Below are 19769 nucleotides of genomic sequence, written 5' to 3'. Positions count from 1 at the left end.
CCTCCCCTCCTGTTCCCCACCCCTCCCCTCTCCTCCCTTTCCCCCTTCCCCTCCCCTCATCTTCTCCTCCTCCCCTCCCCTCCTCTTCCCCTCCTCCTCCTCTTTCTCTCCCCCACAGAATCCCCTCATAATAAAGAGTGAATGGCACAAGTCACAGCTTGTCAATCGAAATGTTTGAGGTCGTTGTTTGGAATCTTTGTTTTCGTTTTATTTATGGAAATTTTATCATTACCGTCAAAGTTGTTTAAATGATAAGAGAGACCAAAAAAGACCACGGTCTTGTTGAGGATAATAGTCTTTTATTGGTAGAGCGATGCTTTTCTTTGGGATCTTTAAAATTGTTATGATTTTCATTTCTTCCTATGGCCTCATTTTAAGAACACATGCGCTTTCTTGGTTAAGCTTGTTAACTGTTCATACTCTCAGCGGCCCTGTAATAATACAAAAATTACACACTGATGGTTAGATAATTTGATTTGATTAAATGAGATGATGATGAAAATTGGCCGCTGAAAAGAGTTGCTAAGGCTAACGTTTTGAACATGAGCCCTTCGTCAGAGCGAATAGAGGAATTGTGGCTTGCGTGGGGTTTGAATGCAGAAAAATGGAGTCACGCTTTTGGTGGGAACACGGTAACGTAAAAAATACAAGAATTAATTAGGTAAATGAAAAACGTGGAAGAATAAGAGCGCTCATTTGAAAGATTCTTTATACTAATTGATAGGCCCATCCAAGATAAAAATGTTTTGGCTCTTACAACAGGGAGAGGAAGTGAACATATCATATCGCTGGCAGTGCCCTCGGGCAGTATGAAGCGAATCTTGTGTTTTGATTGGTTACCGGTACTACACTCACACGGCTCTGTCGCAAAAAACTTAAAGGAAAAAGAAAGTAGCAAAATAGGCGCGTTTTTCGATGAATTCTGAGTTTCTTGTTCTGACTCGAAGAAACAAAGGGGGAAGTTTATCGTAGAGTCCTTTTTCTGGTTGTCCCGCTTGCATCCGTTTATCGCGTACTATTTAGGTCGAAAAAAATTTAGAAAAAAATTTTCGAAATTTTGTAACATTTATTGGTCATATGATAAGATGCTTATTGACTGAGTGGGAGACTGGGACCCGACGGTAAAATATTTGGCTCTTGGTCATGACGCATTGAACTCGCTACCCTAAGTCCCTAAGTCATGATCTCGAGCCAAATATTCTCCTGTCCGCCTCCCCCCCCCCCCCCCAGTCGCCCACTCAGTCAATAAGTACATAATACGACCCAGGTATGTTGGTAGGGCATGCATTAGTTTCCTCGTGTCCACAAATTTATCATAGTGACAGTTGAGTCGAGTTTGCCGCGAGAACTTATATTATCATATTACGCAGGAGCTGAAGATGCAATGTGAACACAGAGAGAACTATCTCAAAAATTATACAGTCCAACCACATGGATAAGATAAAGAAACAAGCTACTAACCTTGTGTCTATATTTGCCTGCTTCCCAGTGGAGGTTAATGACTTCCACTCTTTTTAATTGCTTCTAATGCTTGTTCTCGTTTGAAAGCTTTCCATATAAACTGTGGAATGAAACCTTTAACTTGTTTAAACAGGGATCTTTTGTTTGTGTTCAACAAGTCTTTTTCAGCCCTTTCTCCAACTAGATATTCTCGCTTGCCGTAGTCCGGAAAGCAAAGTGGAAAACACGGTTCCAATCTGCTAGGATGTTGTTTGTTGATTGCTGAAGCCAAGTCACTCTGTTGTGCGGTGTCCTGTGGTTCACTGTGATTCACCGCAATACTGTCGCTTTGTGAGGCATCCTGTGCCATCGTGCTGGCAGCAATCATCAGGAGCATCAAGATTTTGAGTATCTCGTTCATCTAAGAAAAGATAATTTCCACTTCATTTCAGTAAGTATCGCAAGAATTTCATTGAAAAATGTGCACACAATTTCTTCCGCATTTTATTTTCTTCCGTTTTAAAGTATATTTTATTACAGAAAGGGACGGGGGGGGGGGGTAAAAGGGGAAGAGGGGAAGGGGGTAAGGGGGAAGGGGGGAAGGGTCGGGGGACTTTTTAGTTTCACCATAAAATTTACCTCATTTGAAATTTAAGGTTTAAATATATTTTTTTCTACACTACAACAATGCAATAACTGGATAGTTGACCCCATCAGAAAACCTTGCTCCCGAGCAAGGTTTCTAAAGGAGGAAAATGGGATAATTTTCTTTTATTCACTCCCCCTTATATTCTGTTATCGACGACTGTTTCCCATATGTCCCCCCTGAAAACCATGTCCCAAAAATCCTCTGCACCGCACAATGATAACTGGTCTCTCATGTTTTAAAAGGAAAGGGTTAAAAAAAAGCTAAACCAAGAGACTATCAATATTCTCTTGGCTAAACATACTGCAGTCATAACTGTATTAAACGGTCACCCACGGGGATTGGCGCTTAATGCAGGTTACGCATAAAAGGGGTAAGATGCAAAACGATAAAAACGTCACTTTGTGCCAATAATTAACCATTTATATTAAAAATCTTGCTCAAAATTCTAAGAATGTTAATTTTGCGGGAGATATATGGATTAAATTTTACTTCAAAGATTGTTGTTAGTTTTATTTGAGTGGTTCCGCTTTAGTGTCCGTTCAAAACAGGTGGAAGACAATACAAACACGCCGTTTGGACTCGCGACTACGACCGCTTAATAGAGGTGACAGTTAAAGTTATTAAAGTGGAACAAATATCGGGACTTTAACAAGCGACCGCGTAGGAGAAGGTGAGCGCTACATACAGGGTGACCGCTACATACAGGGTGAGCGCTACATACAGGGTGAGCGCTACATACAGGGTGAGCGCTACATACAGGGTGACCGCTTAGTATGTCACCGCTCAGTACAGGTTCGACTGCAGTTGATTGTATTGTGATTAATTCATTGTTCTGTCGGCGCATATTTAGGTTGAAAATATTCGTTCTGCTTCATTTCCAATGATTAATTTCGTTGATCACGAAAGGAAAAATTGAAAAAAAAGACAAAAATAATTTTCTGATCCTGAATTCTACATCCGCTTTAGGAACCAAGTTTATCAGCGTGATTATATCCTGATGGTCTATTTTTTTTTCAATATTTTTTTTCGCCTTTTTCAAGGGCTGACTCGTTAAGGTCTTTAATTCCAAGCTCGCTTTTTTCCCTGATAGTAGTTTTCAACTTGGTTACATATTGTTCATTTATTTTACGATGCCTTCATCAACTGGGTTACTGATCACTAACGATACAAACATTACTTAGGACAGCGCACTTGAAGAACCATATCGCAATGAGTTTCTCTTTATCATAAGTTGAGCGATTCAATTAAGATGGGAATGCTCTCTGTTCAGTAACTGAGCAAACAGTAAACTTCCGAGATAGGTTGAGTGAGGCTATTCGTCTGGTCTGCCAGCAAAATGGTTCCTTGCTATAGGTTTTTTCAGTCAAGAATCTGTGCGCACTCAACTAGTAGACCTACATGTATGTCGTACACACTTAAAAAAATGATTGGGAAGTAAATTGAAAATAAATTGACGGCTAAGATAGACGGCTTGGTCAGCAGCTTTGCTGGAATTAAATAGCCGAAATGAATTTCCTTGCAACATATTCTGATATTTTCATTATTCACATCATCATTGAACATAGACGTCTCATATTGACATTCCTATCCCAGCAGTATGCAGGAACTTTGTCAGCATGGAATAGTTAAACGGCCTAACCCGCCAGGATTCCTCTATAGCTCAGTGGAAGAGCATCCGAAGTACTGATCGGAAGGTCGTAGTTCTTTTCTCCGAGTATGCCTATGTAATTCACTGAATAATATCTTCTTTCATTTTCGGATATTCTATTCATGTAGTCTTGTGGACATAAGTTTTCTAATGAGGACGTTCGCTACCAATTTTGTTTACCATTGTAAACAACGGAAAACGCATCTTACAACGATTACTGTGTAATGATAAGACATTGAATTTCGGCTTCACTTATGCTCTACGATTCTTACTTCACGTCAGATTCATGTGAAAATACTGCTCAACAGTATTTCTGAGAAATTAGTCCTCTGTTTGTAGTTTCACACCAGATCAGGGTGGCGGAACAGGAAAATTGGCGCGCTTACTCTGAATCTCATTGGATTACAACCGCTTTTCAGTTTCACTCTGATATCAAGTAGAACTGAACGATTAACGGAATGTCTTAGAGTTAATTTTCTGAAATTAAGTGAAATCATAATCATATGTTGAAAGATTCTTCTCGCAGACGGACTGGAATCCGGCATGATAAGACATGACTACTTGCTATTCTACAACATGCACCAACACAGCGTAGCATCTGCACCTCGTTTAAAAATTAGAAAAAATCTCACCTCTAAGGGATATGAAAAGCTTCTAGCTTAACAAAGATGGAGCCTGAGAGAAACTTGCAAAATTGGCTGGTAAGCTGCCTATCATCAAAGCGGAACTAAAGTGCGTTTCAACAGCGGAGCAACGCACTTTTATTTTGTAGCCTTCTAAAAACTATGCCCTGTTGGTGACGATAGTTTTTTTTGTCAACGTTTTCTAAGCTTCAAAGAATTAACAAAGAATAAAAGACAGCGGCTTTTATGGTAAACCTCGTTTACACATTATTTACATCCAGTTAGCATCAATTTTGAACGAACCTCTCAGGAAATTGACTTTCTTTGCGAACAATTACATCACATGCTGAGGAAATTGCGAACAATTCATTTAGTGCGCAAGTTTTCATACTAAAAGTATTGTTACAGCTCGATGTAAAGGGAATTGGAGAAATCAAAAACTGCATTAGTTTTCAAGCTGTTGGCGGTCATATAACTCAGTTGTAGGTCTCTGTAATTTCCCTTTCTTTTTTCACTTTGGTGACATTGTTCCAACTCGATCAAATGAAATCTGGTTCAACGATTGTGCAATTCGACATAAGTTATCCAAGCCCACACGCTTCCTATGACGTACACGAGCAGAAAATTTTACACAGATATCTAAATTTACGCAGAAATCTAGATTCATGTTGTTATTTTTATCAGAGAAAAGTTCATTTCCCCTATTACTTTTTTGCTTTCAGAATGCGCAAAAATTCTTAATCATCGGTGGCTCGTTATTTCTCCGAGCGAAGTTCGTTTTTTGAATAAATAAGTTGTAATATTTCTACAATGTACAGGAAACAGATAAATAAATCCGTTACTACTTCTTTTTCCCATTCGTACTTAATTAACCTTTCTTCGATGAAATAATGCTATTACTTATCGTAAAAGTGCTCTCATGGAAAAATCAGCTTTGTGAAAAAATATTTATTTTTCAACTTAAGTCTACGTAACGCCTCAGCGAAACGGAAAAACCAACATAACTTGCTCGTGAAGAACTTTCGAAAACAACGTTGTTTGCTTTTCTTTTGAATACCATTGTGCAAGGTTGAAAATTAATTAAACTTTTAGTTGCCTCTGTAAAATAATAACAATTGTTGACTGTAAGTAAAACAGAAAGGACCAGCTGACTCGAATTTAAGGATTAAAATAGCGATTTTATAAGCACGAAGTGATGTTCGCTTCGGTTTTCAAATGTTTGAGAAGTTAAATGAAATTTCATTGTTCCTGATGTTCCTCTGAGAGGGTACCATTTGCTGAGCTTCAACCCTGAATTCAAGCAACCAATTTCAAGAAAAATCTCTCCCATTAATTTTTCGAATTTAGAACTTTCAAGTGTTTTCTATGATTGTTCGTTGTGAAATTGCAACCGTTCGCTCGCCTTTAATCAGACGTTCTCGCAGTCGTTCCGAAATAACGCCTTGAGATGATTATTCGCAGAGATTTTATCCTTCTTGAAAAGCATTCTACCGGGTGGCTGTTCATTTAAGTTATTTACTGATAGAGAAGTAGAGTAAATAACTGAAACATCATCTAGAAGTCCGAGGTTTCTCTTTCACTAATGATTTATTGCATGAGAGATTCAAATTCATTTGCTTTCCGTCTACTGGATCTCACGAAGAATTATTTTCATTATCGTACTCGTAGCAAGGCTTTGGAACCGATGGATATTAGGATAGTCCAGATCGCACCGGTGATAATTACGTTTTCTTATGAAACTTTCATAAAATTTGAAATTCATTTTAAGAGGATTACCAAACTTAATTTATCAAATAAGTCTCATTAATGACATTAATTTAAGACCACAAAAGAGTGCTTAATCTTGCTTAATCTCGAATGATTAACCCAATTCATTAGGAAATATTTTCTTAATTTACGAAAAAGTATCCTTTGTTTGGGATCGGAAACTGAAGAAGCAAAATGGATAGTTAGTGAGTGAAAAAATACCTAAAAAACATGGTTTGTTTCCGTAATGAAGAAGTTTATAAAAGAACGACTTCCTAGGTCTGGACCACGACAAAAACATTTCAGAAGTCTGTGGAGATATACTGTTTTAATTTCATATGCAAATAAGGTTTTTTTTAAACATCCGTCATGTGGGCAGGAACCTAGAAGATATAGAGACTTCCTTCCTTTTTTAAATTTTTCAAAACATGTATGAACATTTCGAAAAAAATCGATCATTTCCAAATGGAGCGGAATAAATTGTCTAGTTCCTCGGCCGAAAAAAGAAAGTACAGCTCTTAAAGACGAGAACAAATGAGGAGTAGCAGCCTTGCTACATTGATGACGAAGAAACTGTTCAAAATAGCCACTATTCTGGATGATCTTTTTTTTTAAGCAAAGATCCCGTACTATGACAATGTTATTGTCGCTCAATTTTGCGGATAAGAATGCGTAGCCACAATCAAGAAAAAACGAGAGTCTCACTTAAAAAAGTGTATCTTCCATAGACACACACACATATAAATGTCATATCACTATACACAGATTAAACTTCGTCATGAGACGTAAATTGTTGCGAACCTTTTCCTCGAATCCAAAATCTCGTCCGACGCGGGTGGAGTGTCTCGAGTCTCTCGGAGCTGAGGAAAACCGAACGGTGTTGGGCCGAGGTAGAAGCTGAAATCTTAATGTTCTCAAAGCGGCTCGGCAATTCATTTTTAAATTGCGGCACAAAGGTGTGAAAAAGGCGCCCGACGGAAATGAAGTCTTATTCGTTGTTTAGATTTTCGATGATATTTTGTTGAGTGGATAGAAAGAGTAAACCATGACCATTTCAAACATATAAGCAAATACTAGAGGACACCCAATGATTTGGCAACAATACAATCATCCTCAGATTCATTTTAAACGTTGTAAGTACCTTTTTCCGTTTAAGTACTGAACGCCATTCGATCACGGAAGGTTTTATTCAAAGAATACCCCAAGAAATGGTTTCAGTAACAGGGTAAAACTTGCTTTCAGACTTAGTTACGTAAAAACATTACGGAGAAGAATACCTAAGATTTTATTTAATATAGAGTTTGAAATAACGAGATCGAGCATCGTGGTATTGTCTGATCATAAAGCAGTATCAGAATTAAAAAAAATTAACTTTTCGGCAGATAGCAGTGGAATAACTTTTGTGATAGTTCTGAGAATCTGACACTCTTAGCTTAAGTCGTTGAATTTAGGCAACTCTGTGAAAAATAAAAGTCTTAAAGAGGAGATAGATATATCAGGAGGAGTCGGAATGACTAGACGCTCCCCGTTTATAGCAGGAAAAAGCTTATTCTAAACTCGTTATCAATGCCCACAATTCAAACGTTTCACTGACCGAGTTTAATTGCCCTCTTAAAGTGAATTCCTTCCCCATATTTCCTAGTTCCTTAAGAAAAATGATCTAATTACGTGACGCTAGTATCAAAAGATAAGAAATGTGAAATAAGTCATGGAAACAAAAAAGGATCTAGTCTTTTCTTAATTTTAAACACTTATAAGGGCTCTCCAACACAAGTAAATATATGCAGCATTTCGAACCATTGCGATGCGGATGATAACTGACAAATTACGGGAATTGTTAAGAATAGCATGGTGTCGGTGTGGAGAAATATATCTCAAACACACGCAAAAACGTTCATTTTGAGAATCTGCAAACAGAATGAATCTTCGTTGCCATAAACGGCCAACCTCATCACTATTCAAGGGTTCACATTTTATGTAAACTGTGTGGGGGATGAGTGTCTTAATGGGGTGAACTTTTAGTGGTAAGACGCTGCAAAAATGATTAAGCTGTTGGGCCTGAAAATTGACAAATTTTAACCGTAAGTCGTAAAAAGTGTGAAAAGGAAAACTTTCTGTGAACACGAACGAAAATAAATCAACTGTTAGCCATAAAATGGCCAAAATTTTAACAATAACAGGAAAAGCCATTACCCTACTGAGACCCTCTGTTGTTACGTAATAAATTTAATCCTTTGCCAAAAACTTGACTAAGCCTAACATCCATGTAGATCATTGATAACCGATTTATTTGTGTAATAAAGGTAAATTCAAATCTTTTCACTTTTTCCAATTTTTTCCCCATTTTTACTGCGTGAAGAATCAATTCTCGCTAAGAAATATAATTACGAGTTTCACCGTAAACTGGAGACCCAGCAATTCTGCCCAACTGAAACTGGAAGACAAAAAAAAATTCTAACAGGAAATATCGTGAGACTCTGCTGTGGTGAATTATTTATTTCTTTATTTTCCTTAACACCTATTATGCACCGCGCACCAGTTCATTTACGAGCAATTCTTTCGTTATATGAAATATTATTTTAGCGCTTTACGAGAATTACGCCGCCCAATACATTTCATACTTCACGCCCTTATAGCAGTGTGTGTTTTATTTTTAGCTGTGCGTTATAACCCCTTCCGATTTTATAAAATTATTCATTGCATTTGGTAAGTTTTTTTTACCCGTCTCATCTTGGTATTCATTTAACCTGCCCTATTTTTGTTAGTTTGTTTTGTTGTGAAGGTCACTGTCTGCGCTTTAGGAATTCACTTCATTCACTTCAATTCACTTCATCTCCACCTATTAAATTTCCGTCAATGCCGTGCGGGACCGATTAAGCAACTAAAGAGCCGAAAAATCTATCTCACTATTGCCTCCTTTGGGCGGTTTTAAAATGGCATCATTCAATATTAATCAATTAACAACTCATATAGACGAGCTAAGAATCCTATTAACAAACAATGATATCGATATTATTTCCATAAATGAAACGAAACTGAACGAGAGTATTCGAGATCATGAAGTTCATATTTCGGGATACGAAATAATTCGCCGCGATAGACTTACAAAATCCGGCGAAGGGGTATGCTTCTATGTAAAAACCTCAATCAACTTTACTGTACGAAATGACCTACATATGGGTGCATTAGAAAATCTTTGCTTGGAAATCCATAAGCCAAATTCAAAACCTTTTGTGATTGTTACTTGGTACAGACCACCTGACCCTCTTATTGGCATTTTTTCACCTTTTGAATCCCTAATTGGAAAATTGGATAGTGAAAATGTAGAATCTTTTGTACTGGGAGAAATGAACTGTGATATGGTCACTACTCGATATGACAATGACGTATCCAAATTAAGGAGTATTGCCGATGTCTACGGACTCGAGCAGCTCATCTCTGAACCAACGAGGATAACGCCCACCTCTTCAACTCTAATTAATTTAATCTATACCAACTGCTCAGATAAGATCGTTTGTTCGGGAGTTTGTCACATCGGGATAAGTGATCATAGCATGGTGTATGTATATAGAAAACTTGCCCAGAACGGAATGTCTAATGGACATAATTCTATTACATATAGAAATTTCCCAAATTTCGATCGTCAAAATTTTCGTTATGACATCCTATCTCAATGTTGGGATAATGTATACGAGTCTTCCAACCCAAACGTGATGTGGCAGCAATGGAAATGCACATTTCTAGCTATTGCTGACAAACATGCCCCACTGAAAACGATGCGTGTTCGTTCACGGAGTTCTCCATGGATTACCTCTGAATTGAAAGACTCTATGCATACTAGGGACATATTAAAAATCAAAGCTAGCAAGACAAATGATCCTAACGATTGGGCATTATTTAAGAAACAAAGAAATATAACCAATAAGCAAATACGCTCAGCTAAGCTAGTTTATTACCAAAATAGTTTTAATAAGCACACCAGCGACTCCCGAAAGACCTGGCAGACTATAAACGAGCTAACCTCTCGAAAATCTGGGAAAACGTCAGTGGCGTCACTAAAAGTGAACGGATTAACGATAATTTTAATAAAGTTCGGATATAACGCGCGGTGTCATTGGTTGAAAGAGCGTGCTCTATGAGAGTATAGAGCATAGAGCTGAGCTAAAGCTGTCACGCCATCTGCCAAACTGTACTATGTTCGACCTTTTCCGGGACTTCCTTTTAGCTTTTTTCCGATAATTGAAAGTGAAATTTCGGAACAAGCGAGCCGGCAAGTAGCAACAGAAGAACCAAACAAATGTTTGTAAACATACCAGGCGCCGTCATTTACGTTATTAAAACGTGAGCAGATAGGAAAATCCTCAAAGGAAAAACAAAATAGACGTTCCGAGTTTTAAAGATTTTCACGCTCAGTTAGATTGCAAGCTTACGTACGGTAATAAAAATCAAACACAGCTAACACTCGTATAGTATATAAAGTTCAGTGTTCAAAAACAAAACAGAGCAAAACAGAAATGATGAAAAATATAACTAATCTGGCATAACTGTTAAAATTCATACTAATCATGACGGTGACTGAGCGAATATGATTATGCTGAAGTCCATCGCGGCTCGCTCATCATGGCGATCTCCGGTCATCATGGTAAAGCAAGTCTCCGGCAGAAACTACGTCGGCCGCCCTTCGAGTGAAAAAATAAGAGCTTGCTCTGATATCCTTTCCGATGCATTGAGTGGAAAGTCACATCAGTCACTGCAGCCGAGTTTTGTGGCGCTGTCATCCCGAGCGATCTTCATGTTCCGGTGAATTCGTCTGTCGTTCATTCAAAAACGCTCGCCTTGAACAGTTTGTTTTCTACCTTGTCATGTGAAAATCCTCGCGTGTTTTTATGAGCCATAATTCAGCTGAATTTCACTTCAAATTTCACTTCAAGATTCTGTATTAGAGACTTAAAAACTTCAGGCAAAAATGTTAAATTCGACCTGCCGAACTATTTCAGTTTGTAAACTATCGCAGAATTTGAACTTTGATGGTTTTTGAACTTTGGTGGTTTGACACTTTTGACAGCTTTAGTCTTGTACAGCCAATCAGATTATTTGAACCATTCTAACAGGGATTATAATTGGCTTATTGTAGCGTGCTTTATGAGAGTATAGAGCATGCTGACGACACTGTTATTCGCTTTGCAAATAAAGTTTGTTTTGAAAATTGAAAGTAATGCTTGGGTAATTTAACGGATTCTTTATTATAAAACAAATAGAGAAGCCTTGACTGTGTTCTGTTCTGTTATAAAGCACTTAGGAAGTGGCTAGAGCCTGGGAATGTGCTGATCTTATTTGTGTGCCGATATGTGATATTTTCAATCAATCTATTAACCAAGGGACGTTCCCAGATGACTGGAAATATGCAAGGGTTTCCCCTCTTTATAAACAGGGTGACCGCGGTGATGTAAACAATTACCGCCCAATATCGGTGATTCCAATAGTGGCGAAGGCGTTTGAAAGGATAGTTTATGAACAGTTGTATGCCTATTTGAAAGATCTGTAACAGCTTTGTTGGAAGCGACAGATTCTTGGGCATATGATATTGATAACGGGAAAATCAATGGAGTCATTTTTCTGGATTTGAAGAAAGCTTTTGACACTTTTGATCATCAGATTCTTCTATCGAAACTAAACTATTATGGTATACATGGCAAATCTTTCAAATGGTTTCAGTCATATCTAAAAAACCGCACACAAAAATGCTCTGTGAACGGGTCGCTTTCCAATAGCTACTCACTGACATGCGTCCCTCAAGGGACCATCCTCGGTCCATTATTGTTCTTATTATATATTAACGATCTTCCAAATTGCTTATCAAATTGTAAACCAAGAATGTACGCTGACGACACGCACCTTACATATGCGGGCAGTAATCTTGAGAATGTTCAGTTTTGTCTAAATGAAGACCTAGCAAACGTTTTTAACTGGCTACAAGCAAACAAACTTACATTGAACATGACCAAAACCGAATTCATGCTAATATGGTCGAGGTAGAGACTGAAGACTCTCACTACTTCACCAACAATTACAATGAACAATACTCAAGTGAGCCAGGTTACAGCTACGAAATCGCTTGGTGTAATAATAGACGATAAACTCGATTGGCATAGTCACATCGAAAAATTAACCAAAAAGATCGCCTCTGGTATCGGGGCCCTAAAGCGAATTAGGCACCTGATCCCAGCATCAACCTTACATCTCGTTTATCAAGCCTTAGTAAAACCTCACTTTGGGGTAACTGTGGAAAACGCTACGAGACAAACTGCAGAATAGAGCAGCCCGTGTGTTGACATTCTCTAACTATGATGCTGATGCAACTGAGCTACTCGAGTTTTTAAGGTGGAAAAATCTTACACGCCAACAGGAAATTCACAAAGCCACCATGATGTTAAGATGTCTGCACGGGCTAGCTCCAGAGTATCTGTGTTCAAAGTTTACGTGGCGTGACTCTGCTTATGACCTCAGGGACTCTTAAAATAAGCTCAATGTTCCATTACCGCGCACTAATTATTACCGAAAAAGCTTTAGCTACAATGGCGCCATATTATGGAACAGTCTACCATGCGATATAACGAACACAGAGTCTCTGGGGGTATTTAAACGTAAGATCAATGACATTCTTTAAGTTTAACGCACGGCACTCACGGAAAACAGCTTTTAGTTTTATTGTATATAGTTTGAGTTTTAAATATTTTAGCGTGTGTGATATGTATTTTTTAGGCTGATGAAATGATTAAATAAAAATAAAATGAAAATAAATGGTAAATCAGTTTTTGAACAACAAGCCTGAGTGTTTATCGAAGCGATGCCACTGCCTCTTCAGACTCCATCCTCATTTTGAGTTAGTGGAATAAAAACTAAGTTAAAAATTCAAAGTTTGATTCCGTCAGTATTTGACCATAGAAATTGAAAGTTAGCTAACCAAAGTTAGCACTTTCTGGCAAATTAAATTTTTAGTTTTAAACTGATCATACATTTTTGATCACGGTTTGGTTCTATCATAAATCTTAGCTGGGATGAATGTAGAACAACGGAACATCTGCACAACGTTGAGTGAAATGTCCCGTTCTTTTCATCGCATTAAGAACCTGTTTACATGGAGGTGGGGGACCCCAGGTAGGTGAGGTAACCCTCCTAAGTGGGGTAACCCGCCTGTCCATATAATTTCTTACTTTATCTTGATCACGTTAAAACAGGCCTTAAATTTGTTATTCATGGGGACCTAAAGCAAGCCATGGCGATGACGGCAACGAGGCCGTGGAAAAAAACAAAAATCTAATGGGCAGAACAATAGCTCAGCTCGTGCGTTTCAAAACTTTCAAAAACGCATATGAAAAAAATACGCGCTTCTGATTGGTTGAAAACAGCTGCATTTTCATGTAACACGAGTGTAAATTGCAAATAGCGCGCGCACGCTTACATAGTCTCTCTTGACTCTCTGGCTGCTCTTTCCTATACATGGTTAACGAGTGATAACATGATTTCTCTTGCAATTTTGTGTAATAAGCACTTGTAAATTTTTTCAAAGACCACCAATCGGGTCTTGCCCTACGGGCTCGTGCAATTTTGTTGTCTTTAAAAAATTTTTTCGTGATTATTAAAACCAGTTGCACTCGAAATCATGTCATTACCTATGTGTACATTTCTTGGTAGTCCTCTACTAAACAACGACTTGAAATTACCAAAATTTGCTTCGTCTGATACCGAAACCCATGGGGCAAAATCTGAATTTTCTACCAGGAACTCAGCACTGCTCCCACCGCTTTGCTAAAGTTAAGGTATGGCGCCGTATATCCCTACGCTATATAGCACTACGGGGTGTTTCTGTGTATATTGCTGTGTTTACAGAGGCACCTGGTGCCTTATTTTCAGCTAAGTGCTGTGTAGGGACTTTTGCTGCTATATTGTGAGTATAAATGGGGAAGTATAGAGCTGAGAAGGAGTAAAGTTTGTTAGTAAATAGAGAATAATATATGGTGCGCCAAGATATGAAATTTCTCTTCGAGTGTGCAACTCGATAGCCCACGAGTGAGCGCAGCGAACGAGTGAGATGTCGAGTTTAACACGAGAAGAGAAATTTTTATATCTACAAGCAACCATGTATTATTTTGTTTATCATATAAACACAAAAGCCCTTTACTGACAAGAAAAGTCGACTCTTGATGTATGAAAATAAATGAATCGTGCGTTGGCGCTAACTCTTAAGATGGAAAAATGCGCTGAATCATGATTGCAAAAACAACAATAGTTGTAATTTTCAATATACAAAATTCTTAGTCATTGACTTGGTCCTTACCGACAGAAGAAATCTTTCAGGTACACGGCCAAAATCGGCCTGTGGCGAATCTTCCAATTGTCGATTTTCGTTCTCAGCCGCGAGAAATGCCATTACCAAAGCCACTGAATACGTAACTTTCGGTTTTTCTTTCCTTGCTTTGGTTTTCTTCCCCTACTAGGAATGTTTGAAAGTCAATGTCTTAAAGCGATACGGATTTTTCAGTGTTTTAGCAGCCATAATCCGTAAAAATTCCGACAAACGACCTTGGATTGAGAATGGTGAAAAAGCTTTGCCCTTCATTCATCAACTTGACCGAGTGGCGCGAAAGGCGAATGACGTGTCAGCAGCTGATTGGCGATATCAAACACAGGTGAAAAAATATCGTTTTTTTTTTCACGTGTGTTGTTACGGCTTTTCAAACTTTTTTGGAAGGGGAAAAAACCAATAAACAAAAAGAAAAACCGAAGTTACGTATTCAGTGGCTTTGGTATTGAGATTTCTCGCGGCTGAGAATGAAAATCGACAACTTGAAGATTTGCCACTGGCCGATTTTGGCCGTTTACCTGACAGACTTCTTCTGTCGGTAAGACAAAGTCAATAGATGAGAATTTTGTAAATTGAAAATAACGATCATCGTTGTTTTTGTAATCGTGATTCAACGCATTTTTCCATTCTAAGAGTTAGCGCCAACGCACTCCACGATTGTTATTTAGAGATTGTCGATTCATTTATTTTCATTCATTAATGAAGTCGGTTCTTCCTGCGAGTAAAGGGCTATTGTGTTTATACGATAAAAAAAATAATACATGGTTGCTTGTAGATATGGAATTTCTCCTCTCGTGTTCAACTCGACATCTCACTCGTGAGCTAAGCACTCGAAGAGAAATTCCATATCTACTCGCCCATATATATATTCTCTATGATTGTTTATCATTTTGTGAGAGCTTAAATGAAGTACTTATTCGTAGAGAGTGTCGACAAGTTTAGTCCAGATTGCCACGGTAGCTAATGTAGGGGAGGACTAGGGAGGAAGTTATCTTATCCAAAATGTCTGCCGCCGAGCGCCGTGCACAGAGAAGGAAAAAAGTACTGGAAAATTCTGAGAGTCGCCTTCAGAGAATTCTAGGCAGTCGTTCAAGCCATCCTGATAATTCAAAGTCTAATCTTGTTGTAGATGGAAATATTTCCAATTCTTCTTCCGTGGGAAATGCAGATAATTCCTGCAAGAATATACTGTCAGTCGATACAAAAGAAAGTGATTATACAACTGGAGAAAATAAGAAATTGCCAGTGGAAAAAAACCAAGGAGACCAAATTTCCGATATGTATCCAGCGGAGGGAAATACCTGTGGATCGCAGGACTCAGAAGCTAACGAAAATTCCTTTTTAGACAACGAGGTAAAACGTTTACCTAAAGTTACATCAACTCGATCGCGATCACATAACACTTTTCCTTCAACAGCAGCTGTTAACGAGACACACAGTGATGAATCTTCCGGCTTCAGTACTGCAATTTGGACTCGAACTGTTTTTGTTGTCATACTGGCTTTCTCTTTGGTGATCAGGTGGACTTATGTGAACTTAGAGGTTTTATTCTCAATCAATGGTGAGAACAGCCGCAATGATGTTTCTAATGAGGCTGTTTTGGTCCAGTCAGAGGTAAGAAGCCTTAAGTATGATGATGTCATGATATCAGCCTAGCCATCATGGGTTATCAGCCATTATACTCTGCTTTACAAATGTGGTAATATGGTAAGTGAACATGTCAAAAAAAAGAAATTTACAAAACAACGTTGGGAAGATTTATCTACATGTTGGAGTGTTTTTAATGAAACAATTATTCCACTCAGGCGTGTTGGATGTGAGATGATTATGGCCAACTTGGCCCTACAGGCCTGGTTGGCCATTTACCATCTCATATCCAATGAGAGCTTGTGGAATAATTGTTTGATATACCTGCCATTTTCTAGATTATTTGTACTACACTTATCCTTGGAGCCAGATATGGTGAAAGAGTGCATTTTGGAAGGGAATACTACCATGTAAAATCAGCATGCATATTCTCCTCACCCTTACCTATACATTTTGTATAGTACTGACAACGAGAATGTGTTTACAATCAATATTTCCTTCAGATATTGATCATTCCTCTTAATTCTTGTGACCTTAATGTGTGATTAATCAGTGATAACATAAGGTGAAATCACCGGTAGATGCCAGCCACTCCCAGGGGTTAAAGAGTTAAAGATATCTGAGACTTTCTTCCATTGATCTCCTGTAAGTGATGTACTGTAATTTCTGGCTAATTACCTGTGGGTAATCTGTTAATTTTTCCACAAACAGTTGTTGGTGCAGATTATAGGAAGGTGCGGGTAATATGATAATTTTTAAAACTTTCAATATAGTTTTAAAACTATAAGCAGGAAAAAAACAGAGATGATAAGATCCACTAAAGATACTCTTCAAAAAACCTGTGTAATAACTCATTTATTTTGTACAGATTGCTCATTGTAATAAGAGACTTTAATACTTTTGATGAAAGCCGATGAAAATCGAAAACATATGAAACTTGATAACGAAGCTTTTATCTTGTATGTACTCTTACTTTCTTACCTTGTCAATTTCATAGCTTGTTTCTTTGTTAAGTTCAAAAAACAATTCTCACTTACATGGGAAGTGAACTTAAAAATAAAAGGTACTTGTGGTGGTCAAAATGAAAGGTACTTGTGGTGGTCAAAATGAAAGGTACTCGTGGTGGTCAAAATAAAAGGTACTTGTGGTGGTCAAAATGAAAGGTACTTGTGGTGGTCAAAATGAAAGGTACTTGTGGTGGTCAAAATGAAAGGTACTTGTGGTGGTCAAAATGAAAGGTACTTGTGGTGGTCAAAATAAAAGGTACTTGTGGTGGTCAAAATGAAAGGTACTTGTGGCCATCCTTGCTTTTTGTAGGGTCTGACATAAAGCTGTTTATTGAACTAATTTGGTAGAACTGGTGGACTCCAGATTTAGAGGCCAGAGTTTGAGCCTTGTGTGGGTCATTGTGTTGTGTTCATGGGCAAGACACTTTACTCTTGCTGTGATTTCTTCAACCCATACACTCTATACCATACCAGAGTGCTCTCAATTAGACCCGACACCTTCCAAAGCTTTGGCAGGTATTCTGTTGTGAATTTCCAGGTTTACTTTGGAAGCTTTTGAGCAAACTCACAAAGTGAGACCTAAAACACCTCAAGATTGGCTAGTTAAATAGTTTTTATAAAGGATATGAATATTTAATGATCTCCTACAAAGTTTAACACTGAAAACTCTATTTGAGGCCAGTTTATTCTGAAGAGAAGTAATGGGATAACAAGAGGGAAATTGTTATTTTATGATATTCTCTGGTGGGTGCTTTACTGAGGTAGCCACCCTCTTCAAATCTTATTGAAAGCACTGTACCAATACAAAGGAGGCAGTGTAGCCAAGTGGTAAGGGCGCTGGACTCGTAAGCTGGTGGTGGCAGGTTCAAGTCCTCTATTCTGGGACTCAATGGATTTGTTCTTTGTCACCCTGAGTTCAACTTCACTGCTGCTGCACTATGTAAATAGCTAACTGGTCTGCCTTTTGCCAGTGTGGATTTTTAAGTGCTCTATTTGTAGGTTTCCTTTACTATAGGTTCAGTTGTCGAATTCCAGGGCTACCAAATACATGACATTGTACAGTGTACATGGACATCATCATGCCTGTAATGGTAGATTTGATAAGTCTCTCCCTGAATGAAACATTTCACCCTCAAACTCAAAGTGGGACATGAGGTTTGTCTTGATATCCACCTCCAATCACATAAATGGATAGAGAATTCTATGTGGCCCATTTTGATAACTGTTGATTAACTTGAGAGCTCAGCTTACTTGATATTTCTGATTTATTCAGTTAATCAATAAGCTATCTATTTATTTATCTGTTCACATATAAATTTGTCTTCTTTTTATTTTGAGTTTGCATAATTGAAATGTGTTGAGTGTGCATTAAAAAGTTTGAGTCAATTCTAAAATTACTTGAAACTGTGGGCCATTTTTGTTTAAAATCTTTTTATTTCATTTCAGTCCATGATATGGCCATTCCTAGCTTTACAGTTACTGTTTGTTTGTGTACCAAGCTTCCGACAGGTAAGTTACTTGTACAGTACAAACATTTTGTGCTGTGATGGAATACTTCATTTTATGTGGAGAAACACCTACAATGTATAAACATGCTAACCAAACTGAGTTGAATGTCACTGAATATGATGAAGGGCTTACACTCCAAACATCAGTCAATTTACATTATCAACTCAGTTGATAAATCCAAATGATCTTTTTATACCCACACTACAGTTTCTTTAAAAACTTATTCCCTCTATTTGTGAGTTTAATGTGGTGTGGACTAAAATCATATATGTGATCTCAAAATCAAAAGAGTTTATACTATTACATGGCACAAAGTTAAATCATTATTATGTAATATTCCAAACAGGCAACATTTGAATTTTATTTTTGCATGCACCACATGTGCGCTAAGTGCAATCCTTACATATGTATCATGTTACATTTGTATGTTAAGGTTCCGTCCATTAAATAAATTTCTGTTTTTTTTTTTTTCCTTTTCCAGACATCCAACTCAGCTTATATTTCCTTGCTCACTGTTGCATTGCAACTTTGTGGAATTCCAATAGAATTTACCCACAGAATCAATTTTCTTTTTACTGCTCTTCTGGTTGCCATAAAGGACTTTGGAGTTTTCTTTTTCTCTGTGGTTGTTGTTCATTGCTTGGTGGAATACAGCATAAGTGTGGGACTTCTGAAGTATGTAATGGAGACTTGAACAAGAAGCTTCCATCAGACCTTTGCTATCTTAAAAGTTTTACATCAACTGACTTCATTTCAAGTGTAGAGAAGTTTTTAGCAAGCTGTTTAGTTCTCTTTTGTTGTGAATTGTTGGGTTTCCCACCTCCTGAAGGGCAAATTGGCTGTGTAGCTTCTGAAAATAATATTTCTGAATAATGACTAAATTATGATTGTAGTAATTTTTATACAATGTTGTATTAAAAACACTTGTGATCTGTGTGTGCTACAGAATAGGCTAGTAAGTGTGAAGAAATATGTGGAACACTTTTCACATAATCAAGAAAGCTGGACAAACAAAAATCTGAGTCTCTCTTAAGAAATGGAACCCTGTCTCGTCCCAAAATCCTGGTTGAATGCTCTGCCAATTAGCTGCAGGAAACTTGCTGGCTTCATATCCAAAGTCATATCCAAAGTCATATCCAAAGTTCATATGTGAAGTGTTTTGTGTGTTCAAATCAAGAGAACATGAGCTGTCTCT

The 19769-nt window shown here is 37.8% G+C and overlaps 2 protein-coding genes across 4 annotated transcripts; one reads left to right on the top strand and one right to left on the bottom strand.

Annotated features, from left to right (window-relative positions):
- Window positions 1-285: 285 nt before the first annotated feature.
- Window positions 286-7065, bottom strand: LOC113684986 (uncharacterized). Of its 3 annotated transcripts, none has more exons than XR_016182337.1 (4): window positions 6908-7065; window positions 1660-1861; window positions 1462-1561; window positions 286-431 (listed from the first exon to the last, which is right to left on the bottom strand). XR_016182337.1 is itself a non-coding variant. In XM_089191722.1 (3 exons), exons 1-2 carry the CDS (start codon window positions 7040-7042, stop codon window positions 1496-1498), a joined length of 501 nt encoding a protein of 166 aa, XP_089047848.1. In that variant the 5' UTR covers window positions 7043-7063; the 3' UTR covers window positions 286-431; window positions 1462-1495. The 3 variants fall into 3 exon arrangements, 1 of the variants encoding a protein (XP_089047848.1); XR_016182338.1 differs by lacking the exon at window positions 6908-7065 and adding an exon at window positions 4370-4509; XM_089191722.1 differs by having other exon boundaries at window positions 1462-1861; window positions 6908-7063.
- Window positions 7066-15416: 8351 nt separating this feature from the next.
- Window positions 15417-19515, top strand: LOC113664565 (uncharacterized). Its single transcript, XM_027180185.2, has 3 exons — window positions 15417-16085; window positions 18512-18574; window positions 19056-19515. Exons 1-3 carry the CDS (start codon window positions 15474-15476, stop codon window positions 19266-19268), a joined length of 888 nt encoding a protein of 295 aa, XP_027035986.2. The 5' UTR covers window positions 15417-15473; the 3' UTR covers window positions 19269-19515.
- Window positions 19516-19769: the final 254 nt, after the last annotated feature.

This window comes from Pocillopora damicornis, chromosome 13 (genome assembly GCF_964200805.1).
Source record: "Pocillopora damicornis chromosome 13, jaPocDami1.2, whole genome shotgun sequence".
In the NCBI taxonomy this organism is placed as follows: domain Eukaryota; kingdom Metazoa; phylum Cnidaria; class Anthozoa; order Scleractinia; family Pocilloporidae; genus Pocillopora; species Pocillopora damicornis.
This window is presented reverse-complemented; position numbering and strand designations above follow the sequence as displayed.